Here is a 26,483-nt window from a genome sequence, read left to right as displayed (position 1 = left end):
TCACAGGTAACAGGTTCTTTTCCTAGGCAGCTACATAGAGTTAATTGAGAAGATGGAATTTGGTGAAACACCCAGAAACTTTGCCAACTTTCTAATTGCACAAAACTGAACCTTGCCCCGCCCCTGCCCTGAGGCCCCACCTCTGCCCCTTCTCCGAGGCCCTGCCTGCCCCTGTTCACTCCATCACCCCTCCCTCTGTTAACTCGCTCTTCCCCACCCTCAGTCACTTTCACCGGGCTGGGGCAGGGAGTTGGGGTGCAGAGGGGTGTGGTCTCCTGGAGGTGTGGGCTCTGGGGTCAGGGATGATGGATTTGGGGTCTGGGAGAGGGCTCCAGGCTGGGGCCAAAGGGTTCAGAGTGTGGGAGGGGATGTGGGCTCTGGCTGGGGGTGTGGGCTCTTGGGTGGGGCCTGGGATGAGAGGTTTGGGGTATAGGAAGGGGCTCCGGGATGGGGCAGGGGATTGAGGTGCGGGGGACTTAGGCCTCCGGCTGGGAGTGCAGGCTCTGGGGTGAGGCCAGGGATGAGGGGTTTGGGGTGCAGGAAGGGCTCAGAGCTGGGGCTTGGGGTGTTGGAGGGGGTTCAGTGTGCGTGGTCCCGGCGGCACTTACCGCAGCTCCCAGGAAGCGGCCGCCAGGTCCCTGCAGCCCCATGGCACATGGGTAGCTAGGGAGTTTCCGTGCACTACCCTCAAGCCCACAGGTGCTGCCCCCACAACTCCCACTGGTCGCAGTTCCCAGCCAATAGGAGCTGCAGAGCCAGCACTAGGGGTGGGGGCAGCACACAGAGCCTCCCTGGCCACTTGCAACTCTGCCGTGCGGAGCTAGGGCAGGCAGGGAACCTGCCTTAGCCCCAGCCCCTGCTGACAGGACTTTTAATGTCCTGGTCAGGGGTGCCCCTTTTTGACTGGGCATTCAGGTCTAAAACTGGATGCCTGGCACCCCTAGTCAGGGGCCAACAGTCAACAGGAAAGTAATGCCCACCTGGCCAGCCTATGCAGCCTCGGTTAGCAGCTGAACTAGGTGTTTCCCAGGTAAAAGGTACAGTGGCTGTGGGAAGAAAAGAGACAGAATTTGTTAAGCTTTGATGCTTGGATGAGGGCCTGGAAAGAGACCAGACACAAGACAGCGGCTTCTGGGGATAGGGCAGAGGTGCTTCCCTGAAAGCCCTGCACAAAGGAGTTGCTTGTAAGATGTTTATTACTCGCTGTTCAAGAAACTTAGTTTGTGTATAAGCAAATTGCACTGACTTTCACCTGCCTCTGCATCACTGAGTTCTGCCCCAAGCAGGAAACTGATGTGCAAGACCGCAAATTCTGCTACCGCTCAAAGGGTCAGCAAAAGGATTTGTCCCGGCACTCCCGGGGGGGAGGGGGGGGCAGACGCTATTCCTGCCCCACGCTTTAGGGAGAGGATCACCTCCGCCCCGTCTGCACGGAGACTTCGCTCAGTCGCTCAGCTGGGGAAACCAGCGAGGCGCCAAACGTGCGCCGCTGACTGAGCTCCCAGCAGCGGTTTCCCCTCGCGCTCAGCGGGTGCAGACCCGCGTGCCGGCTTCTCCGGGCGAGAGGCCACGTGCTGACACGTCACCGCCCATCGCGCGTGTCTCACAGGCGCCGGGGCGGGACGCAATCCGGGAAGGGACTCGCGCGCTGATTGGCTCGCGGTAACCCCGTGACTGGAGGGGGCGGAGCTTGCCGGCGGGGCGGGTCGGAGCGGGCATGGCCGCGGCGCCGGGGGTGACGGAGCGGTACTTCACGCGCTGGTACAAGCCAGGTACCCGCCCCTCCCCCCGCGCGGCAAACCCTGTCACGGGGGAGGGGCCGGGTCTCCTCTTCCGCCCCCGGGGGGAGGGGACTGGCGGTTCGCGTCCCTCTGGGAGCGCGCGGCCCGGGTGTCCCCCCCCATGTAGAGCCCGTCGGGCGCGCGGCCCGGGTCCGCCCCCCCCCCAGTGTAGCGCCCGTTGAGCGCGCGGCCCGGGCGCGACCCGCCCCTGGGCAGAGCCCCCCCCCCCGCCCGCGTGCGCGCGCGCGCTGCGGCTCCCGGGGCGCGTCCCGCGGCTGCGCTCGCTCTGCGCGGGTCTGGCCGCCCTGGCCCCGGTGCGGGGGCGCGGCAGGTTTGTCAGCGCTTCGCCGGTGATCTCCCTGCCCAGGGGCCGAGCTGGCGGCTGGCGTGAAAGCCCCGCTCAGGCTTTAGCCTGCAGCCCGGGGTGCGCCAGGTCGCGCGGCTGGAAGCCCCACGGAGCGTGGGCGGGCGGGCGGGTGTGACCGGGGGGGGCATGTGAGGGCCGGTCTGTGCAGTTACTTTGGTGCATCGGTGTGAAACCAGTGTCGCTGAGGCAGTGACCTTCCTTGGGTAGCTGCAGCTATCCTGATAGCGAGGTGCCTTATTCCGGGACAGCTTATTCCAGCAAACTGGAGAGAATAAACGTCAGCATTATAAGGCAGCTTTGTACCAGTCTCCCTGAGCCCGCGGGAGGGATTGAATATTTAACTATTTGGGTAGGAAAACACTCCCTGCTGAGAAGCTGCCTGTCAGGCTGACTAATATTATGCGGACTAATATTGTCTTCTGGTTTGCTTGGACTCATTTGCTAGTCTGCCTGTATCCATCTGTTGTCTAGATTGTAAACTCCTTGGGTCTGCTGGGCTGTCTTTGTGTTGTACACCAGTAAGTGCAGTGAGGTGTTGGGATGTGACTGGAGCTGCGAGGTGCTGTGAGAATACGAGCAGAACTCCTGGGGAAATTTTGTGCCAAAAATTAAAAATTCTGCTCACAATATTTTAAAATTCTGCAAGTTTTATTTGTCAATAAATAAATGCAGAGGCTCTGGCATGGCAGTGGGAAGCACAGGCCACTGTTTGCTGAAGGTGGGAGATCACCCAGCAGCGCCCCCCCCCCCAACCCCTGGGACACAGACTCAAAAGTGAGGCTTCACCCGATCCTGACACAGCACAAGCCCTGGATCTGCCCTAGAAAAGCCCTGGGGCCCTGCCCCTCTGCTCCAGGCACACCAAGTGTGGGGAAGGCAGGCTCTACCAGGCAGGATCCAAGTGTGGAGGGGTTTGGGGAGGGGGGTTCTAGGGGTGTGGTGAGAGGATTCTGTGTGGGACAATCTGAGTACAGCTCAGTGGGGAGGTCTGGGTGTGGGTGTGGATGCACAGGGGATGGGGGGAGGTTCCAGGTGCAGGGGCTCTGGGACTCTGCAAGGGCTTCCAGGTGAAGCTGGTTGGGGCTCAGCGGAGGGGTCTGGGTGCTGAGAGAGTGGGGCTTGGTGGGGTAGGGATCTGAGTACAGCTAGTTGGGAGTCGGGGGCTCAGGGTGATGCAGGGGGAGGGACATCAGAGTTGGGGTTTGAGTGCAAGGAGTTCAGTGGGAGGGGGTCTGGGTGCAGAGGGCTCCAGATGCAGGGGTTGAGGTTCAATGCAGTAGGGTTTGGGTATGGAGGGCTAGGGGTGTTCTGGATGTACCTGCTGAGGCTTGGCACGGGTGTCTGGGTATGGGAGGTCCCAGATGCAAGGGGGTTGGGTGAATGGGGGAGCAGCTCCCTGTACAGTGACTCCTCACCCCACAGTTGAGGAGTGATGGGGGCAGGAAGCAGGGAAGGATGCTGAGCTTCCTGCATCTGGGGGAGGTTTCTGGGGGTGGTGTCTGGAGCTGTGTCAGACCTCCTTGGAGGGGAAGAGGAAGTCCTGTCCTCTCCAGCCCAGCCGGGATTAGCAGCGACTGGCTGGGGTGTCCCCAGCCCCGCCATGATTTACCTCTCCGTTGGCTGCTGTGGGTGCCTGAAATGATGTACCTGCTCTGCTAGGGAGTGGTGCGTGACTGCTCTTGCAGCTTCCCTGTCAGAAAGTCATTTTTCTGCTGGAAAGCAAAGAAATCTGTGGGGGACATGAATTACGTGGAGTGGTGCAGAATTTCCCCTGGAGTGAAGTAGTAAAAACTAAAAGTTAAATGGGTACAAACCTGCCTGTAGATTTGATCTGAGACATTCTTTATTCCTAGAGGAATTCTGTGCCAAAAATTAAAAAATTCTGCACACAATATTTTAAAATTCTGCATATTTTATTTGTCAAAATAACACAGTATAATCATGTCATTTTAAATTATTTTGGCAACTTATTTCAAAATACCTGTTAGCAAGCATGTCTGTAACAGTAAAGACAACAAAAAAGATTCAGGAAATGTTTTTTTGACAAATAGAGTCCTTACTAGGCATATTAATACAGAACTTTGAGTAATAATTGATTTAAACTACAATACAGAAATCTATTTCTTGCACTCCTCAGAAGCAGTGTGAAGGCTTGGGGGAGTTGGGGGTAATGGAGGAGCTCAGAGAGAGGGAAGTAATGGAGAGGGAAGGAGCCTGGGAGTGAACCTGGAGGGTTGTTTGGTGTGGGTGAGAGAAGTATGGAACTATATTTTGTGTGTGTATGTGGGAGTTGGAGGGGGAATTGTTGGGGAGCCTCCCCCATGAAGACCTTGGCTGACCCCAGCCTCTCCTATTCAGCCAGGCACACCTGTCCCTGTCCCCATGTGTCCTGGCAGTCCCACTCAGCCACCCCTTGTCCACATGTGGCCCTACATCCCATGCCCATTCAACACCTGGCTCAATGCTGTTACCCACTAGCTCCTGTGCCCCCTCACTAGCTCATCTGAACCCCAGTCTGTGAACCCCAGCAGCCCTCTGTGCCCTGCTCTGTCTGCCCCCCCAGCTGGCCTTGCGGGTAAGGCACTGTGAGGAAGGGAGCCACTCCCCCCTCTCCCCCCATGGCTGACTGCTCTGGCCCTGAACTCACTGCCCTCTCTTCTGGCACCACAGCAGCCTCTGGTCGGTGAAAGGTGTAATTGCAGCACCTCCGGACAGAATGTGTTTTCTGTGTGTGTGTGGGGAATCTGCAGACAGGGCCGGCTTTAGGCCAATTCAACCAATTCCCCTGAATCGGGCCCCGCCCCTAAAAGGGCCCCAAGCCCCAGTACGGTGTACCGGCAAGAGCTGGTGCGCTGTACCGGGGTGGTCTGACTTCCCAGGGGGCAATTTAAAGGGCCTGGGGCTGGGGCTGGGGCCGGAGCCCCTGGCCCTTTAAATAGCCGCTGGAGCCCCACTGCTTCCCTAGGGCTCCTGTGGCTATTTAAAGGGCCGGAACAGTAGAAGCAGGGGAGCCCCAGGCCTTTTAAATAGCCCCCAGAGCCCTGGGGTAGCAGGGGGCTCCGGGGGATATTTAAAGGTCCGGGGCTCCAGCTGCCTGTGCCCAGGGCCGCCCAGAGGATTCCGGGGGCCCGGGGTCTTCGGCGGCAGGGGGCCCTTCCGTTCCGGGACCCGCCACCGAAGTGCCCCAAAGACCCGCGGCGGGAGCCCCCCGCCGCCGAATTACCACCGAAGCGGGACCCGCCGCCGAAGCGCAGCCCGGTCTTCGGCGGTAATTCGGCGGTGGGGGGGGGGTCCCCGCTGCGGGTCTTCGGGGCACTTCGGCGGCGGGTCCCGGAACGGAAGGGCCCCCCACCGCCGAATTACCGCCGAAGACCGGGCTGCACGTCGGCGGTGTGTCCCGCTTCGGCGGTAATTCGCCAGTGGGGGGTCCTTCCGCCCCGGAGCAGAAGGACCCCCCGCCGGCGAAGAGCGGGAACGAAGACGCTCCTGCACCCTCTTGCCCCTCCCCCTCTGGGCGGCCCTGACCCTATCCACCCCCCCCCGAACACCCACAATCCAAACACCCCCATTCCCTGCCCCCCAACTGCTCCCCCAACCTCTGCCCCCTCCCTGTGCCCTGACTGTCGCCAGGACTCCCTGCCCCTTAGCCAACCCCCCCCCGGCCCCAGCCTCTTACCCCCGGCTCCCTCCTCACCCGGAGTCTCAGCGCCTCGCCCGACAGCCGCAGCGTGTCTCCGCCGGGGCCCCTGAGCTCCGCCCCGCTCAGAGCCGCGTGGTGAGGGGGCGGGGCTGTGAGCGCCACGCCGAGCGGAGGGAGCTGAGCTCAGCACGGAGCTCGCAGCCCCGCCCCCTCCCCACGCGGCTCTGAGCGGGGCCGGGCTCAGGGGCCCTGGCGGAGACACGCTGCCGCACTGTCTGAGGACGCCGCTTGATGCGCTAGGGCTCCAGGAGAGGGGCGGAGGCGGGAGCCTCAGCTGTTCTCTTGGGGGCCCCTGCGGAGCCCGGGGCAAATTGCCCCCTTTGCCCCCCCCTCTGGGCGGCCCTGCCTGTGCTGCCCTAGTCCTTTAAATAGCTGCAGGAGCCCCGCCGCTTCCCCAGGGCTCCCTTGGCTATTTACAGGGCCGGGGCCGTGAAAGCAAGGGAGCCCCAGGCCCTTAAATAGCCCCTGGGCTGCTGCTGCTGGTACCCCAGTGGAGGAGGGAGGAGGAGGGGGCACCCACTGTACAGGGTGGGCTGCACCCCCTGTACTCGCACCCCCTCCCCGCAGCCAGCCCCTGCTGCACCCCCTGCCCGCACCAGCCCCTCTCTGCAGCCAGCCCTGCACCTGCTGCCAGCCCGTCTCCAGCCCGCCCCACACCCCCTGCCCTGTCTCCAGCCCGCCCCACACCCCCTGCCCTGCCCACACCAACCCCTGCCTGCAGCCAGCCCCACACCCCCTGCCCTACCTGCAGCAAGCCCCTGTCTCCAGCCAGCCCCACACCCCCTGCCCTGCCCGCACCAGCCCTGCACCGCCTGCCCTGTCTCCAGCCAACCCCTGCCACACACCCCTGCCTGAAGCAAGCCAGTCCCACACTCCTCTGTCTCCAGCCCTGACAACCCATGCCGCACCCCCCTGTGGCCCTACCTGAAGCCAGCCAGCCCACCCCACACACTCCTGTCTCCAGCCAGCCCCGCACCCCTTGCCCTGCCTGCAGCCAGATCCCGCCTCCAGTCAGCCCCTGCCCTGCCTCCAGCCAGCCCCATGTCCACTGGTGACCTACAGTTCCCAGGGCAGTAACCCTGAACACCTGCTTCAATGAGGGGGGCAGGGAACATCTGGGACCCACACATGTGCACACCCTAGGGTGACCCAGACAGCAAGTGTGAAAAATCAGGACGAGGGGTAGGGGGGGTACTAGGATCCTATATAAGAAAAAGACCCAAAAATCGGGACTGTCCCTATAAAATCGGGACATCTGGTCACCCTAGCACACCCCCAGGGAGTGGCGGGGACCCACACATGTGAAGCGGAGCTCATTACTAGTTCAGGCCCATCTTTTTAAAAAAGAACTTTAGGTAGGTTTAACATACAGCCGTATTTTCCCGGACATGTCAGGCTTTTTGGTTCTTAAATCGCCATCCAGGAGGAAAATACGGACGTATGGTAACCCTATTGGTTACAAAAAATATATACTGTGGCACTTCCCTTAAATCGGAACTTTTTATAGGGAACCGGTTGCTAAGAAATGAAAGGCTTTTTTTTACATTTTTTTTCTTTTTCAGTCATCCTTGCTGAGGCCCCACCGAAAATGTTCGAATTGGGCCCCGCACTTCCTAAGTCCGGCCCTGTCTGCAGGGGACATGATTTCTCCCAGGAGTAACTCTTATTACTGTGCAGACTTCACTGAGAATCTTGCTGATGGAAGCATTGTAGGACTAGTTCCTCAAAATCATGCTTTCTGTTCGGTGCATGTGTAACTAACATAACATTGTGTACATGATGGAGAAAACTAGACCTTAGAGTGAAGTATGCACACACAATCTTTGCTTGTTTATGCGGGTATTTAGGAATAGCTATAAGTACCCTTTTCCAAATTAGTCTTGGACGTGGATTAAGCTAAACCAGAAAAGGAACTTTATTCCAGAATAAGTATGTCCACACATGGAGTTATTCTGGAATAGCTCCTTTGCTTTAAATTGACACTTACTTATTCTGGAATAACTTTCATGTGTAGACCAGCCCTATGGAATGAAGATCTTGGGGTAGGGTACTTCAGTCTGCTCCTTTTAGCATATCTTGCTTTTTAAACTATTGAAAGTATTTCAGTCATCTTTGCCTTGCCAAACAATACCTGATGTGATCAGTTCAGCTTGCATATGTTTAGCTATTTTTAGTTTCTTGATCTTTTAAATGCTCAATAGCTAAATGTTAGTCTTACACTCTACTGCATCAGTAACAACAATGATAATGTCTAGCTCATAGACTTTAAGTCAGCAGGAACCATGTGATTATCTAGTCTGACCTCCTGCACATTGCAGGCCATAGAACCTCACCCACCCACTCCTGAAATAGACCTCCTAACCTCTGGCTGAGTTACTGAAATCCTCAAATCGTGGTTTAAAGACTTCAAGTTACAGTGAATTCACCATTTATACTTATTTAAACCTGCAAGTGACCCATGCCCCCCATGCTGCAGAGGAAGGGGAAACCCCCCTGAGTCTCTGCCATTCTGATCCTTGGGAAAATTCCTTCTGAACCCCAAATATGGTGATCAGTTAGACCCTTAGCATGTGGGCAAGATCCACTAGGCAGATACCTGAGAGATAATTCTCTGTAGTAACTCAGAGCTCTCCCCATCTAGTGTCCCATCTCTGGCTGTTGGGGATTTTTGCTACTCTCAGTCACCAATGGGCCACATGCCATTGTAGGCAGTCCCATCATACCAATCCTCCATGAAGTGCTTTTCATCAGTGATCTCAAAGCAGTTTACAAAGGACGACAATATTACTCCTGTTCTACAGATGGGGGAACTGAGGCACAGAGATTGCTCTTCATCATCTGCAGTCCTCCACTGAAGTGTGTAGGAACCTTCTTCATGAACTATAAGTCCATCTTAGTATGCAAAAATACATTTCAGTGTATTGGTTCTTGCATGTTTCTAGCTTAGTGTAGTGATTGTTTTTGTTTTTTTTACAGATGTTAAGGGTAATCTATGTGAGGACCATTGTATATTGCAGCATTCTAATAGGTAAGTAAAATCTGGTTAAGTTCTTAGGATATTTGTTTTGCACTACTAGTTTGAAAACACAAATTTTTAATAGCGAGCTAATGTTTTCAACACTGAAGGATAATATTTGGGTTTTCTCTATTTCAGAGCAAGCACCACAGTTCTTTGATAGCCTCTTTATTAATGTTTTAGTTACCCTAAGTACATAGCTAAGTAAATTAGACACAATAGTTAGGTTTTAATATTAGAAAACCTAATATGAATGAGTATTTTAAAAATTTTTTCAACAAGCCTTTTTGAAACATTTCCATTTGATGGTATAAATTTTGAGTATGTACTTTGCTAGTGTATGATAACCTAAAACTGAAATGCATCAGTCTAGTGAAATGCAAATTACTAGACCAGTTGTTAATTTTAATTTCTGATGGTTGTAATATGTAAATGTAAAGTATCTTGTCTTATTTAAAAAAAATCCAAAATATTTTAGTATCAGAAGATATGATGATTTTTATATTTGGTGGTCATAATATACCTACTCTGACTCCAGTTGATAGCATTTGGGCCAAAAATGTTTAAGGAATTATTTTGTAACACAAGTCTCATTTTAAAATTTTTGAGTCATGTTGCTGAGTATGTCTCCTATAAGTTGCAAATATGAACAAATTACCTCCCATTTTTAAAATGCAGTTTTACCATGAAAATCATTGGGTAAGAATGGTATCAGGGTACTCAACAGCTCTCTTTTTCTGTATTTGGAATTGAGTCTGCTTAAATTAGTTGCTAAGTTTGTACTTCTGTTAGTCCTGTAGTCAGCACAACTCAGAGTGTAAGCTGGATTCAATTTCTTCTACATTCTCAACAGAACTGAGTACAAAATTACAGTTGTTAACCCATAGGGCTACTCTTTGCCTGCAGAACCTCTACTACTAGTGATTTATGCATGAGAAGGCAGAACATAACTTGACTTACAGAGCCCAGGCAAGGTTTGCAGGGTGGGTAGCTGTAAAATTATTGTAACTTGTAAAAATTTTAATAAAATATGTATAAAAATCACTAAGATCACATTGGAAAGTGACATCCTGGGGTTCAATGTGGCCCTCTTTTTAAAGGAAACCTACTGACTTTACCTTAATCAAAAAGAAAATTTTAAAGCAGATTTAAAAAGATTGGAATATATGTCAAAACTTTGATTAATGTGAATTGAGAAGCTGTGTAATCTCTTGAGGCTACAATTATAGTAATTACAATAAGGAAGGCATCTGGATGGTGCCTATCAGGAGATGAAGATCAGTACTACAGGAAGACATGCAGGGAACACTTAGATTTTAGAAGCAGTCTGTGCTCTTCTATTATGATTTAATCTCTGGTTCTGACAAAAAGTGTAAGTATTAAGTAGTTGTACTAAATGAGAAAAAAAATTAGACCTTCCAGAGTGGGAGGATATTGGACTTGTGTCCTATTTTGTTTCTTTTAAGTATAAAAAATGCCCAGCTTTGTTCAAAAAGGCTGTTTGGGCTTTTTCTGCTTCCTTTCAAACATTAGCGCACCAGATTGTGTCTGCCCTGGAAAGTTTTATAGTTACTTGAACTTGTGAAATTGACATTACAGAGGACATGTTTGGAAAGTACTAAGCACATCTTGGACACAGCCACAATCTAAATGGTTAATAAGTCACTGCAAGCTGAGTAATTGAGGGCAAGAGATTCAACTTTATTTTGTTTAATACATGTTACATCAATAAACATTTGGAAGAAGAAGATGTATCTTGTTGATTTCTCCTTCCAGTTAAGGTGTGGGAGCTGACAATAGACATTTCCGAAGTCTTCCAGCAAAATAGGGAAGAATGGACTTAATGTTCTTGAGCTTTCTTGGGTACAAATCAATAACTTTAGAAAATACACAGCAGAAAACCTCATTGCAGTCTTGTTTCTTACAACATAAAGAAGCAAAGGGGACATGCATCTCCTTTTAAAATCCTTCACCGGTCACATTGAACAGCTGTTGAAGACTCCTGCTGTTCCTTTGTCTGCTTGCAACTCTGATCTTCTGGTCCTGCTAGAAATGATAAGGCTGATAATAAAGTAGAAAACAGTCATATTAGTTCATACTCAGTTTTGTACAGAGTACATTAACAATCTAGTGATTCAGCTAATCTTTTCAAATCAGATTAGGAGCTATTTATTCCTACTTCTAAAACTCTTTGGTACTTGGGCCTTCCTCCAAAGTGGAGAACCTCTTCCTCTGCCAGTCCCTGAACAAGGGGATGGGGAGCTCCATGCACTCCCTAGACTCTTCAACGGGGCTGAAACATTGGGTTTCACGCAATCCCTTTCTTCAGTCACTATCCCCATGAATGGGGCTAGAGAGTAACAGAAGTCCATGAAGGCCGGGGGAGCCCTCTTCTCTCTGAAGCAGAACGTTCACAGAGAGAGGCCTCCAGATCCCTATAGGAAGCAGGGATTAGTGGGGTGGGGTCAGGGGGAGGAAAGGAGTGGGGAGTTCTTTACTTGCAGGGACTCCTTTGCAATTCCCAGAGAGGAGTTATGCTGCTGCTGAAGAGCCGGCAGACACATATGTGCATAGAGAGGGGAGCCCATTTTGCTGTTCTTGGGCCCACCCAGTCTCTCCTCCTGAAAATAACTTTCTTTAAAAAAACAAAACAAAACACTTGAGAGAGAGAACGCTAGGCATGCTATTACAGGGCCTTCTGTCCAGTTTGGCTACTTAGCTTAACATTCAAGATGAAAGTGTTGTTTTAATGACATTAAGTGGAAAAAATAATTTGGCTCTTCTTGCATTTGTTATAAACACTAAAAATAAACTGAAATGGGAAATTAGTCACTTGTAACATTTTAAATTGTCAGCATCTTTTGCATTCAACACCTTATTATTTTATACCCTTTTAGATGAGTATATTATTAATAAGGTTTGCTCTAATAAGGCTAGCCCTATGAAAATATCAGTGTCCTCCCCCTGCCCTGCTCCCAAAGCCAGGTCTAAGTGCTGTGGCCTGGTATGGCGGCTCAAGTGTCCCTGACCACTCCTAGCTGCTGAGAGGGGGTAGAACTTGTTCTCTTTCTCTTCTGCAGAAGGGCCAATGCCATTCTGTGTTTTCCCTCTTATCCCTTCCTGTTTTCTCCAGATGGAATGTAGACATTTTTCCTGTTCTTAATGGTATACACACTGCATCTCAAGCAGGAGCAAAGTAGCAGTGGATAGTTAGAGCTGCTCCTCTTCTGAAGGGTTTCCAGCAACAGAGAATGACATTTAAGCCTCTAGTGTTCCTGAATGTAGCTGGTCTCAGCTTGAATGCCAATCACTAATAGGAAAAGACCCGTGCCAGGGTTTAAACTCTGGGGCCTTTCATATAACCCCAGGTGATAATGGACCAATAAAAGAAGTGGGGGGAGGGACCCTTCTAAATAAAATAGATTGAAAAAGCTAAGACTAAAATGGTATACTAACAAAGGCAGGAAACTGAGAATCAACAGACATGCAACCGCTCAGTTTCAAGCCACAGGCAGATAGAACCCTCTCACCTTGCATAAAACACTCCTATATGCTGGGTGTAAATATCTGCCAAAGAACCTTGCCTATTGACTGAGGAGTATTTTTACTCCTGGGGGAATTCTGTGCCAAAAAATAAAAAATTCTGTGCACAATATTTTACATTTCTGGAAAATTCTGTATATTTTGTCAAAATAACACAATATGACGACACCATTTTCAATTATTTTGGTAATTTATTTCAAATACCTGTCAGCAAGTATGTCTGTAATAATAGAGACGACAAAACCCAATTCCCCCAGGAGTAGAGAGTTAAAGAAGCCCCTATGACAACCCAGTTCCTGTTTCTCTGTTATGCTTTGGTTGGGTGCCTGAGTTTGGCTGTTTTCACATGTGCCACCTGGGTATATCTTAGGGGAAAAGCTCTGCCCTTCCGGTCTCAGAGACACCCCCCCCCCTCCCAGAGCCCAGCTGCAGGACGCTCTCTTGCCCACACACCTGCAGCCACTGCCCCCAGAGCCCAGCTGCCGGGCGTGCCCCAGCCCAGACACCCACACCCTCTACCCCCCCGAGCCCAGCCATGGGATGCCCCCAGCCCAAACACCTACACCCCCAGAGCCCAGCCGCAGAGTACCCCCAGACCAGACACATATCCCCCCAGAGCCCAGCTGTGGGGCAGGCCCAAGCCCAGACAGCCACAGCCCCTACCTCACAGAGCCTAAGTATGCAAGGGATAAACATCCTGATGCTGAGTCTCGGGCTTGTATAGAGTTTCCTGCATGGTGTTGTCTTCCTTCAGGATGGGCCAGGAACCACAGCCGCCTCCTCCCCCAGCAGTGTCCTGTACTTGTTAGCTGGAGAGCTGGGCTCTTCTGGGTTCAGTGGCCCCTAGTAGTAGCCAGCAGCTCTGCAGCACCAATTCTATGGGGAAAAACGAAATTATGTGCAGAACATTAATTCTGCACAATTTACGCGGTGGCACAGAATTCCCCTGGGAGTGTACTTTAGACTTGTTTATTGATCTACCTTGCCACGGTCAGACTTTTGGGAAAATGTTTATTTTCCAGATACTATTTGAGAAGCTGGATCTCCCTTTGGCCTCAAAGATTTTTGGCCCTTTGCAATACTAGCAGGCTGGCCTCATTGTGAGACCAGCTGCAAGGGTTGGGTACCCAAGAACATTGTTTCACTTAATTTCTGGTGGCAGTCAGCTAAGGTGCTCCTCCTACTGGAACTGCAGCTGCTCAGGCTGGTTCCAGACCCTGCGGCTTTGGCAGTATTTCTGTATTCTTTTCCTGGTTTCCCTAGTTCCGTGGTGCACTGAAGTAGCTCCCTGCAACACTGCCTTTTTCAGACCCTTCTAGCTGCGTAGCTGAAGTTGCTTTTGAGTTGTCAGAGCCTCTTTCTGATGAGGAGAGAGGGTGTTTTAAACACTAGGGCTCAAGTGTCAGTGACCCTGGTGTGGGTTGTCTTTGACTTTAACATCTGAGGAAATTGACATTTATTCACACTGATGGCTTCATTGGCAACATTGCCTTCTCAGTGTGCTGTGCTTAACTATGTTCTCCATCTAAATCAGGGGTTCTCAAATTGGGGGTCGTGACCCCTCAGGGGGTCGAGAGGTGGTTACATGGGGAGTTTGCAAGCTGTCAGCCTCCATCCCCACCCCACCCCACCCCACCTCCAGCATTTATAATAGTGTTAAATATAAAAAGAAGTGTTTTGAATGTATAAGGGGGGTTGGACTCAGAGGCTTGCTGTGTGAAAGGGGTCCCCAGTACAAACGTTTGAGAACCACTGAAAATTATTAGATTTGGTGCTGTTTTTATATAGATTATTTTTTCTGTCACTGGTTTTCTTGTCTAAATTTGACATTCAAAGGGCTTGGGTATTAAGCTCAACTCCTTTAAGCCCTGATGGTCATCTCTCCAGGATCCATACAAACGTTAGATCATTTCTGTTATAGTTGAATCACTGGCCTTACAAATCTGCATTACTGAGTGTCTTCAAGTACACTGCTCACCTCCCTGCAACGCTTGATGTGTGAAGGAACAGAATCAACTTTGTTTATAGCTGCTTAAGCAAAGATGCCTCTTCTATAGACTCTAGTTCTCAGTTATTCAGTGGCATTGCTTAGGCCTGGTTTACACTACGTGGACCTAACTCTTAAGCGTCTACATTACAATGGTGCTCCTGCTGATGTAAGTCGCCCACTACATCGACGTAATAACTCCACCGCCACGAGAGGCGTAGCGGCTAGGTCGATGTAGTTAGGGTGATGCGGTGTCCGTTTATACACTGCATGACTTGCATCGCCTGTTGGCTGTCAGCCCAGCACGGGGCTCTCAGCAGGCGCCGCCCCCTCCCCTTCCACTCAATTTCACAGGAGGGAGCCTACCACCAGTGAAATTGACTTTCTTGTCAGTTTCATGGCTGCTATTATTTCACATTTTGTCTTCAGCTCTGTCTCCCCCAGGATGAGGGGCCGATGGGCAGGAGCCCAAGACAAAATGTGAAATAATAGCAACTGTGAAACTGACAAGAATGTCAATTTTACTGGTAGTAGACTCTCTGCTGTGAAATTGAGCTCTGTTCTGAGGGGACTGAGGGGCTCCAGCTGTGAGCCACCTGTGGCTGTCAGTGCCCCACACTCCAGCTGTCAGTGCCTCACAATGCCCCACTTCAGTCGGTGCAAGCACTCTTGGTGAAGACATGCACTACTGGCAGAAGAAGGGTAGTTCACTTAATTGCTGTGGAGGCTGTAGATCAACCTAACCTATGTTGATCAAATTTTGTAGTGTAGACATGCCCTTACGTATTTGAGGTTTCCTAATAGCAGGGCCCCATGTACTGTGTGGCACCAGCCATTTCTCTTGTTCGTCAATTCTGGTCTGTCAGCTCAGAAGAAGTGATGGCATCGAATTCAGTCTTTCCACTATTTTTTTGCCTTGTACCCACTTCACAGGTTAATTCGTCTCTAAACCTTTTTCTTGTGTGTTCATCCAGTGTGACAGATTTTCGTTACCAATCTGCCTGGGCCACAGTTGATCAGGCTGTGCTACAGGATCTTTTTTTTTTTTTTTTTTTTGGGAGGTGGCGGGGAGATGAAGCACACCAAGTGTCTAAATTTTAAAGCTTTATTGATAAAATAATAAAATAACAGCAGAATGCTGGGAACGCTCCCATGTCACTCGGGAAGAAAGAAAGCGTTAATGTCCCAAGCCCTAACCTACTTTCGTACTCACACACGCATGACTCAGACTGGCTAAGTCTGCGTGTAACGTCAGAAGAAGGGGGGTGGGGGAAGTGCTGTCCTTGGCCCATGTCATCCAAGAATCTGCTGTGCTCTCCGAATTGCTCCAGCTCTCAGGAGGGTTTTAAGTCCTGGGCTCCTTTTGGGGTGTTCCATTCTGCAACCTCTGTTCCTGGTGCTCTTTGTGCCAGTCCAAACCAGCTTTCTGTGGTCTCCTCGACTTTCTCCAAAACACACCGGCTAGACTCTGTTGTCCTCGTTGTTTTCCTCTATGCTGGCCTTCGCTTGCCTTGCTTGTTATGGGCTGGCTCTGCAGGTCTGTGTCTATTCAGTTGAATCTTCCTTTCTCACGGTTGGTCTGTGGATTCCTGGCCCCACTCTTTCTTGGCTGGCAGCCAAGAGTCAGATGTGTGCTATGGCCTTGAGCTGGCTGGAGTTAGCGTCTTATCTTTGGACTGAGCTTGCTAGCTGTAGTGTTGGGTTAACCCGTTCTCTGCTTTCTTCTCCCCCGCCCCGCCCTTGGCCCCTCATAAACCTGCAAAAGAATCTTCCACTCACACCTTCAACCTTTCCAGCATGCTTTGCGATGCTTGCAACAGTGTTAGCCACATACAGTGCTGATCTGCCCTCCCCATGGGACCCCCATGGGTCCTTGGGACTGTGACACCAGCACATCCTCAATCTTCCTCTGTTTCTAATTCCTTGCACTCTGGGTGTGAATCACCAGGTATGGTATACTTTTCAGGTCTGTTCTTGACATATATCCAAAGCATTGTAGTTGTCTGTCTTGAATCTTTTGTAACAGTGTCATTTCTTTTCCTATCTGTTTTCTTATAACTTATTTTCTGCTGTATTGAAACTCTCAGCGAGTTCATTTCTGCAGTTTACATCTTTCATTCATGAGCTTACCTCATACTCCAGACCAGGGGTAGGCAACCTATAGCACGTGTGCCGAAGGCGGCACGCAAGCTGATTTTCAGTGGCACACACACTGCCCTGGTCCTGGTCTGGGGAGATCTGCATTTTAATTTAATTTTAAATGAAGTCTCTTAAACATTTCAAAAACCTTATTTACTTTACATACAATAGGTTAGTTAGGTTAGAGACTTATAGAAAGAGACCTTCTAAAAACGTTAAAATATATTACTGGCACGCGAAAACTTAAATTAGAGTGAATAAATGAAGACTTGGCACATCACTTCTGAAAGGTTGCTGATCCCTGCTCCAGACATTCCAACCCATACAGTGGTATTGACATGGCACTGTCTCATATACACTGATTTTTGTTTTTATTGAAATCTTATTAGCCTTCCAGATCTTGCAGCTTTTCTGAGTACAGTAGCAGCTAGTCTGATTCGTATGTCATCTTCATAATTCCCATTCTTTCATAGTAGTTCTCCAAGGTACATATTTTTCCCCTTGTTCTAGTTCTTTGTCTCTGACTTTGATTTTTACCTCTTCCTCATGTCTTCCAATTGCCATAATTTTTGTAATATCTGTACTGATCTTCAATTTGGATTTTCTGCTTTCCTTGTCTACCTTCTACAAATTCTCTGTAAATCCTCCTTGGTTAATGGTATGAGGTTAGTATCATCTGCCAATGTAAGGTTAGTTTCTGTTGTTCCAAATAACTCTTTCCGTTTAATCTCTCAGTGCTACAGCCATTACTGCTTCCAGTACCATGCTGAACAAATCTGGTGACAGCATGCATCCTTGTCTCATTCCTACAGTCATCCTGAACTATTCCATCAACTACTTGTCTGTTCTCACCACACTTACTGACTTGTTGTAGATGTCTTCTATCAGTTTGATTTCTTAGGGATACATATGTTCTCAAAACTTGCCATAACGCCTTCTGCCAAATACTATAAACTTCAGACAAGCTTTTGATAAAGTTGTTGTAGCAGGTTTAGTTGTGTTTTGTATACTTCTCTGATATCTGCCTCATCACAATTAGCTGATCTATTATAGTTCATCTTGTTTGAAGTCTGGCCTGTTCCTCTGCAAGCGCTGCTTCCACATAGGGTGACCAGATGTCCCGATTTTATCGGGACTGTCCCGATATTTACATGTTTGTCCCATGTCCCGACCGAACATCAGTCAGGACGCGAATTGTCCTGATATTTTGCCCTCCGGTGCACAGGCAGAGGGGGCTCATGCCCCCCTGCCCCATCTCCACCCTGGCGCTTCCCCTACTCCGCCCCTTCCTCCCCCATTGGATCCCTCCCCAAATCCCCGCCCTGGTCCCGCCTCTTCCCCAAGCACGCCGCATTCCTCCTCCCCCTTTCCTCCCAGTCTTGCGCTAATCAGCTGTATGGCGGCTCAAGTGTTGGAGGGATCAGGGAGAAGCAGGACGTGGCAGCCAGCTCAGGGGAGGTGGAGGTGCAGCGGAGGCGAGCTGGTGCGGGGGGTGGGGCATGGAGCTGCCAGTGGGTGCTCAGACCCCACCAATTTTTCCTATGCTCCGACGGCTCTTTTGTTTTTTGTTCTTTTTTGCTTTTGTTTTGTTTTTTTTCCTCCGCTGCCCGCTCTTGGTTGTTTTTTTTTTTTTTTTTTTGCTCCGCTGGCACCCCTCCCCGCCACGTCCCAATATTTCACATCTCTCATCTGGTCACCCTACTTCCACATACCTTTTCATTGTCCTCTGCTGCATCTCAGTGAATGCTTTTCCTGGTATGCTCAATTAATTGATTCCTATAGTTCTTGCATGCCATCTTACCTTTTTTTATAGATTGGGACTATTATCACATTTCCTCCGTTTTGCTTAGTATTTTCTCTTGTTTGTAACTCTTGGGGAATAGCTCTGTGGTTATGTTGCTGTTTCCCAGAGCCTTTTTCTTTTTCAAACTTTCTATCAAGATCTTTGCTATTTCTCTAAAAATTTCGGCACCTGCTCTCCTTTGTTTGTATGGGGGAGCTTCTCCTGGACTGTTTCATCCACACTCTGCAGGTTGCACAGTTCTTCAGAATATTCTTTACATTGTTTGTTCATTCTCAATTATTTGGCTGTGCTTGTCTTTCACTGCTGATATGTTCAACTCCTATGTCCGGCTCACTTCTCTTATTTTGTGATATAACACGTTTGTTCCTCTTCACGTATTCTTCTGCTTCTTGTAGGTTTGTAGGGCTGTCAAGTGATTACAAAATTAATCGCACAGTTAAAGAATAATAGAATACCATTTATTTAAATGTTTTTGGATGTTTTCTACATTTTCAAATATATTGATTATATTCTGTGTGGTAACTGAAAAGTGTACAGTGCCCATTTTATGTTTTTTATTACAAATATTTGCACAGTAAAAAAAAATAGTATTTTTCAATTCTCCTACTACAAATAATGTAGTGCAATCTCTTCAACCTGAAAGCTGAATTTACAAATATAGAATTAGGTACAAAAAAATTAACTACACTCAAAAATAAAACATTGTAAAACTTCAGAGCCTACAAGTTCACTCAATCCTCCTCCTTATTCAGCCAATCGTGCAGACAAACAAATTTATTTACATTTGCAGGAGATAATGCTGCCCACTTCTTGTTTACAATGTCATCTGAAAGTGACAACAGGTGTTTGCATGGCACTGTTGTAGCCAGCATCGCAAGATATTTACGTGCCAGATGTGCTAAAGCAGGGATGGGCAAACTTTTTGGCCCAAGTGCCACATTGGGGTTGCAAAACTGTATGGAGGGCCAGGTAGGGCAGGCTGTGCCTCCCCAAACAGCCTGACCCTCACCCCTTATCCGCCCCTTCCCACTTCCTGCCCCCTCCCAGGACCCCGCCCCCATCCAACGCCCCTCTGCTCCCTGTTTCCTGACTGCCCCGACCCCTATTCACACCCCTGCCCCCTGAGACTCCTATGCTTATCCAACCCACCCTGTCCCCTGCCCCACCCCCGAACCTCTGCCAAATCCAATTGCCCCCTGTCCGCCCCCTGGGACCTACTGCCCCTTACCCAACCCCCCGGCCCCCTTACCATGCCCCTCAGAACAGCATGTCTGGCAGCTGCGCCGCCCGGACGGAGCTAGACATGCTGCTGCTCTGCTCCGCAAGAGCATGCCACTCCGCCGCCCATAGTGCGGCCCGCGTGGTGGCGTAGTTGTGGGAGAGAGGGGACAGCAGGGGAGGGGCCGGGGGCTAGCCTCCCCGGCCGGGAGCTCAAGGCCCGGGCAGGACGGTCTTGCGGGCCGGATGTGGGCCGTGGGTTGTAGTTTGCCCATCTCCGCGCTAAAGATTCATATGTCCCTTCATGCTTCAACCACCGTTCCAGAGGACATGCGTCCATGCTGATAACTGGTTTTGCTCAATAACCATCCAAAGCAGTGCAGACTGACGCATGTTCATTTTCAACATCCGAGTCAGATGCCACAAGCAGAAGGTTGATTTTCTTCTTTGGTGGTTTGGGTTCTGTAGGTTTCCGCATCGGAGTGTTGCTTCTGAAAGCATGATCTACACCTCATCCCTCTCAGATTTTGGAAGGCACTTCAGATTCTTAAACCTTGGGTGGAGTGCTGTAGCTATCTTTAGAAATCTCACATTGGTACCTTCTTTGTGTTTTGTCAAATCTGCAGTGAAAATGTTCTTAAAATGAACAACATGTGTGGAGTCATCATCCAAGACTGCTATAACATGAAATATATGGCAGAATGCAGGCAAAACAGAGCCAAAGACATACAGTTCTCCCCCAAGGAGTTCACTCACAGATTTAATTAACGCATTATTTTTTAATAAGCATCATCAGCATGGAAGCATGTCTTCTGGAATGATGGCCGAAGCACAGAAGGGCATAATGTTTAGCATATCTGGCACATAAATACCACGCAATGCTGATTACAAAAGTGCCATGCGAACGCCTGTTCTCATTTTCAGGTGACATTGTAAATAAGAAGTGGGTAGCATTAACTCGTGTAAATGTAAACAAACTTGTTTGTCTTAGCGATTGGCTGAACAAGAAGTAGAACTGAGTGGACTTGTAGCCTCTGAAGTTCTACATCCGCACTCAGAAAAACAAAACAGTTATGTAACAAAAAAAAAATAAATCTACATTTGTAAGTTGCATTTTTATGATTAAGAGATTGCACTACAGTACTTGTATGAAGTGAATTGACAAGTACTATTTCTTTTGTTTATCATTTTTACAGTGCAGATATTTGTAATAAAAAATAATAAAGTGAGCAGCACAAATGTATTCTGTGTTATAATTGAAATCAATATATTTGAAAATGTAGAAAAACATCAAAAAATACAATTTTCAGTTTGTATTCTATTGTTTAACAGTGCGATTAAAAGTGTGATTAATCGCGATACATTTTTTAGTTAATTGCATGAGTTAACTGCGATTAATCGACAGCCCTAATTGTTTGCGTATTCAGTTTTTTCTGTTTCTCTTCACTTTCTATTTACAACCTATTGTACTCAGCTTTTAGATTTGCATCTTCCTATTAATTTTCCTTCAGTTTCCTATGCTTGTCATTCAACTGGAAGTACTTCCTCTATTTTCCACCTTGGTTTCTTAGTTTTGGCGCTGTAGCCTAACCCTTGTTCAGCCACTATTATCATCCCATTTTTTACACTGTTCCATGCCTCTTCAACATTAATTTTTTTCCCCACCAGAAACTTGTTTTTCTGCACGGCTTCTTTGTTTTCTTTCCCTGATAGCTGGCTCTGTCAATTTGCCAGTGTCATAGATCTTCGTTCTTGGCACTTTTTTGGTTGCTCTCAACCTCTTTGATGCCAGCACTAACTTATCTGATCTGATATTGTCTTCAGGTGATCTGCATGACTACACTTGATTTTCATCTGGCTTCACAAATATGAAGTCTTCATTTGAAAATCAGGTAATATCCCAGTCCATTTTTTCTGCAGCTTTCTTTGTTGAAATACTTGGGTTTATGAGATTCTTGCTTAGGTCTACACTATGGGGTTAGGTTGAATTTAGCCACATTAGGTCGATTTAAAAATGAATGCATCCACACAACCCACCCTGTTCTGTTGACCTAAAGGGCTCTTAAAATCAACTTCTGTACTCCTCCCTGGCGAGGGGAGTAGCGCTAAAATCGACTTTGCTGGGTCGGATTTGGGGTAGTGCGGACGTAAATCGACAGTATTGGCCTCCGGGAGCTATCCCAGAGTGCTCCATTGTGACCACTCTGGACAGCACTTTGAACTCCGATGCACTAGCCAGGTACACAGGAAAAGCCCTGGGAACTTTTGAATTTCGTTTCCTGTTTGGTCAGCGTGGCGAACTCAGCAGCACAGGTGACCATGCAGTCCCCCTAGAATCACAGAGCGTAGAATGTTTCTACGCTCCCCCTATCATCTCCGTCCCTGAGGTTATCGCAGATTAGAAGGTGAAAAAAACTGCACTCGCAATGACATGTTTTCCGAGCTCATGCAGTCTTCCCGCACTGATAGGGCACAGCTTAATTCAGTGGCAGAGGCCAGGAAAGAATTAAGTGAGTGTGAAGAGCGGAGGCAGGACACAATGCTGAGGCTAATGGGAGAGCAAACGGACATGATGAAGCATCTGTTGGAGCTGCAGGAAAGCCAACAAGAGCACAGACCCCTGCTGCATCCACTGTATAACCGCCTACCCTCCGCCCCATGTTCCATAGCCTCCTCACCCAGATGCCCAAGAACGTGGGGGAGGCTCCGGGCACCCACCCACTCCACTGCAGAGGATGGCCTAAGCAACAGAAGGCTGTCAGTCAAACAGTTTGATTTTGTGTGGCTACAATAAGCAATGGGGCCTTGTCCTTCCCTCTTCCCCCACCCCACCCGGGCTACCTTGTCCGTTATCTCATTTAAAAAAAAAATTAATAAAGAAAGAATGCATCGTTTCAAAACAATAGTTACTTTATTTTGAAGGGGGGAGGGTGGTTGTCTTACAAAGAATTAAAATCAACAAAGAGAGTGGATTTGCATCAAGGAGAAACACACACAACTGGCCAGTCATGAAACTGGTTTTCAAAGCCTCTCTGCTGTAACAGCAGCGGTGACGGTGAGCTGAGAGGGCTCCATGCTTGCTGAGGTATGGTGTCTGCATGGGTAACCCAGGAAAAAAGGCGCAAAATTATTGTTTGCCGTTGCTTTCACGGAGGGAGGGGGAATGGACGACGTACCCAAAACCACCCGTGACAATGTTTTTGCCCCATCAGTCATTGGGAGCTTAACCCAGAATTCCAATGGGAACGGAGACTGCGGGAACTGTGGGATAGCTACCCACAGTGCACTGCTCCGTAAGTCGATGCTAGCCACGGTAGTGAGGACGCACTCTGCCAACTTAATGCGGACATATGGAATCGACTGTATAAAATCGATTTCTAAAAATCAACTTCTATAAAATCGACCTAATTTCGTAGTGTAGACGTAGCCTTAGGCTCTTAAACTTCTGCCTTGCTTCTCTTTTGTTTTCTTCAGAGTCTGAATCTGCCTATTGCTGCAGCCCAGGAATTCGTCTGATCCTATTTCTGCATTAAAATCTCCCATCACCAGTTAGACTTCTTGTTTTGAAACTTTTTGTATTGCTTTCAGAGATTCAAAGGCCAGAAGGGACCACTGTGCTCATCTGGTCTGACCTTCTGTATAACACAGGCCATAGAGCAGGGGTCAGCAACCTTTCAGAAGTGTTGTGCCGAGTCTTCATTTATTCACTAATTTAAGGTTTTGCGTGCCAGTCATACATTTTAATGTTTTTAGAAGGTCTCTTTCTAGAAGTCTATATTATATAACTAAACTGTTGTATGTAAAGTAAACAAGGTTTTCAAAATGTTTAACAAGCGTCATTTAAAATTAAATTAAAATGCTGATCTTATGTTGCCAGCCTGCTCAGCTCGCTGCCAGCCTGGGGTTCTGTTCACCTAGGCCGGCAACGGGCTGAGCAGGGCCTGTGGCTAGGACCCCAGGGCTGGGGCTGGGGTGGGGGTGTTTCAGGGGTCAGGGCAGAGGGCTGGGGTGGGGTGTGTGTGTAGGGCAGAAGGCTGGGTGTGTGTGTGGGGGGTCAAGGGTCAGGGCAAAGGGCCAGGACTGTGGGGATGCAGGGCAGAAGGCTGGGTGGGTGTTGGGGGTGCAGGGCAGAAGGCTGGGTGGGTGTTGGGGGTGCAGGGCAGAATGCTGAGTGTGTGGGGGAGGGTCAGGGCAGAGGGCTGGGGTGCTCAGCTCATAGGGGTGCTCCCAGCCCCTGAGCGGCTCATGGCAGGGGCTGGAAGGGATGTACCCTGTTCCACTCCCTTCCCCAAGGCTCCGTCCCTACCTCTCTCTGTCTCCTCTACGGAGTGATGACAGATCTGCAGGCCAATTTCCAGCTAGTGCTACAACTGTGCAATCCCCAAAGTTTTCAAGTGAGTTGCACACATGGAAGTGAGGGTTGAATTTGACCCTTCAGTTGTAATTTAAAAATGTAGGAGGGGGCAATGGATATATAAAACTTGTCACGGAAGCAAGCAGGTATACGTGACATACAGGGTGTGTCTTTACTGCAAAGTTAACTTGAATGATTGGCACCCAGGTCAGCTGCACTCAGGTGTGAGCAGCCACACCTGAATTACTATCTCTGCATTGGTGCTGCACTTAACCATGTGGGTGCGAAGACTTCTGGAGGTTTACCTCCTTGTCCTTTGGTCTGTCATAAGCTGAGCCTCTGATTCTTTCCCAGTGAATTGTGGGAAGGTATTGGAGGACTGTCAGTACTTGAGTGGCTTAGTCTAAGTGCTCACTACAAAGGGGGGCAGGTGAGCAACCCTAGTGAAAGGCTCAGCAGTTTTAGCCTGCAGTCCCAGATGAGCCAGGTAGCCTGTGTTGAACTCTCCGCTAAAGTTGGGTTTTGTGGGTGAGGGGAAACACTCTACGAAGAGCCTGAGTGAACAATATAGTGAAGACATATGCTCTTGTTAGCTGCTGAGTTGAATAAGAAAATATTGCCTTTCATAGAACTAACCTACTATAGGAGGCAGTTATCATTTGCTTATTAGAAGGCTAAACAATCCCAGGGATGAAGCCTAAGTACAGTAGGTAACTGTAACTTTTCTTGCAGAATCTGTGTCATCACGCTGGCAGAAGCTCATCCTCTTCTTCAAAATGGGAAAACAATTAAGAGTATTAATTACCAAATCAGTGCCAACTGCAGTAGACTTCAAAATAAGGTCTCCGGAAAGTCAAAGCGGGTATGGTGGGTTTTTTTTTTTAAAACTACCTTGTCAGTTCATATTTTATTTAAGTCCCTGCAATGCTTACCTCTAATGGTAACATTAAAAGGATCCAGTGTGTCAGAGGCTGGAGTTCCTTTCCCAGAAATAAATGTCTTACATTGGTTCAACCAATGTTAACAATGGTAGACAAAGAGCTCCAACCTAGACTGCTCTTCAAATACCTGCAGCACTGCGTATACTAAGCACCCCATTCCTTCGATCTGTTCTGAGCAGGATTATGTAATACTGTTACAATACCAGTGGTGGGGTTGTCTGAAGTAGATTGCCCATGCTGGTGCTAACAGTGGTGGAAAACGTCAAGAAACTTTCCCTACTGTATATAGGGCTTAAAGGTGTCACATTTTTTATTTTTAAATAACTAGATATCAAATATTAAAAGCCTCTTCAGAGATGTCAAGGTCTTAATAGACATGAAAATTGCCCTTTTGTTGAAAATATATATATGGCAAGCTTATGGGTTGTCTAAAAAAAAGTCACATTGGTTTAACTAAAGGTGTAATTTCAAACACGTTTAGTTAAACCAGCGCATAAGGCAGCATGGATACTCATTTCAACTTAGCTTATGTTGATTTAGAACCAAGTTTGAGCTAAACCAGTTTTGATTTAAGTAAGCTGTTAGAGGTGTGTGTAGGTAACTCCTGAGGGCTGGTGTACACCCAAAGTAGAACAAAATAAACATCTATTTTAGTACAAGACTGTCTTATTTTCATGTAAATGTCCACACACACTTACTTCGGTTTATTTACACTGGTAAAAAGAAATCCTTAGGGGGATATTTGGTTCCTGCATTGTGGATAATGACTTCAGACTGTCACTTTTATCTCTTTCTAAATTTTAAACATGACTAAAACTGTGTGACTGAAAGTCTTAAAACAATCTCGGAACATCTGACTACTTTGTACTGCTGATTGTAACAAGATTCATAATTTTCTCTCAGTATGCTAGGAAGGCTACACTTAAACAAAACAAAAAACAAACTTCTTTTAAATTCACAGAAATTCTTTGTTTCACATGCAGGGTGCTCAGTTTCTAACAGAACTTGCCCCTCTGTGCAGGATATCTTGTTCAGATGGAGAAGAATATACTATATATAGGCAAGTAATTTTTTTTTTTTTTGTATTTTGATTACAAAGCATGGTTTTACTAACACTGGATCTTCTTTGCAGTTGTATAAGAGGGCGGTTGATGGAAGTTAATGAAAACATTCTGGATAATCCAACTATTCTGCAAGAAAAGGTAAGAATTTTGCTTACATTGAGTTTTTTCTCGTTTTTATTCCTGCGCTATATCATGGTCTTATTTTCTAGCCATCTACTGAGGGATACATTGCAGTCGTACTACCCAAATTTGAAGAAAGTAAGACCATAACTCAAGGACTTCTGACACAGAAGGAATATGAAGAAGTTTTGTTGAAACGTTTTAATTCCACTTCATGAAGCTCTATTTTTAACTGAAAACATAAAATGTCTGAACCACACTGTGAATAGCTTCAGAATTAAGTATTGCATAGATAACATTTGTAATCATCTACTTCCAGTATATCCCATAGTGCAAGAGTTGTAACATGAAAGATTTTAAAATTGTACACACTTAACGTAGGGGACTGGAAATTAGTTCTTTAATTTTTTTATGGGTTTGTTTAATGTTTTTTAAATGAGTGAACAGTC

The 26,483-nt window shown here is 48.1% G+C and overlaps 1 protein-coding gene across 1 annotated transcript; it reads left to right on the top strand.

The window, feature by feature from the left end:
- Positions 1 to 1,695: 1,695 nt before the first annotated feature.
- ABITRAM (actin binding transcription modulator) lies at positions 1,696 to 26,480 on the top strand. The gene is made up of 6 exons (XM_045003769.1): positions 1,696 to 1,772; positions 8,825 to 8,876; positions 24,642 to 24,771; positions 25,834 to 25,910; positions 25,983 to 26,052; positions 26,124 to 26,480. Exons 1-6 carry the CDS (start codon positions 1,718 to 1,720, stop codon positions 26,250 to 26,252), a joined length of 513 nt encoding a protein of 170 aa, XP_044859704.1. The 5' UTR covers positions 1,696 to 1,717; the 3' UTR covers positions 26,253 to 26,480.
- Positions 26,481 to 26,483: the final 3 nt, after the last annotated feature.

The sequence above is a fragment of the Mauremys mutica genome, chromosome 2 (genome assembly GCF_020497125.1).
Source record: "Mauremys mutica isolate MM-2020 ecotype Southern chromosome 2, ASM2049712v1, whole genome shotgun sequence".
Classification (NCBI taxonomy): Eukaryota; Metazoa; Chordata; order Testudines; family Geoemydidae; genus Mauremys; species Mauremys mutica.
The sequence above is the reverse complement of the archived record's forward strand: the minus strand, read 5'-3'. Positions and strand labels throughout refer to the sequence as shown.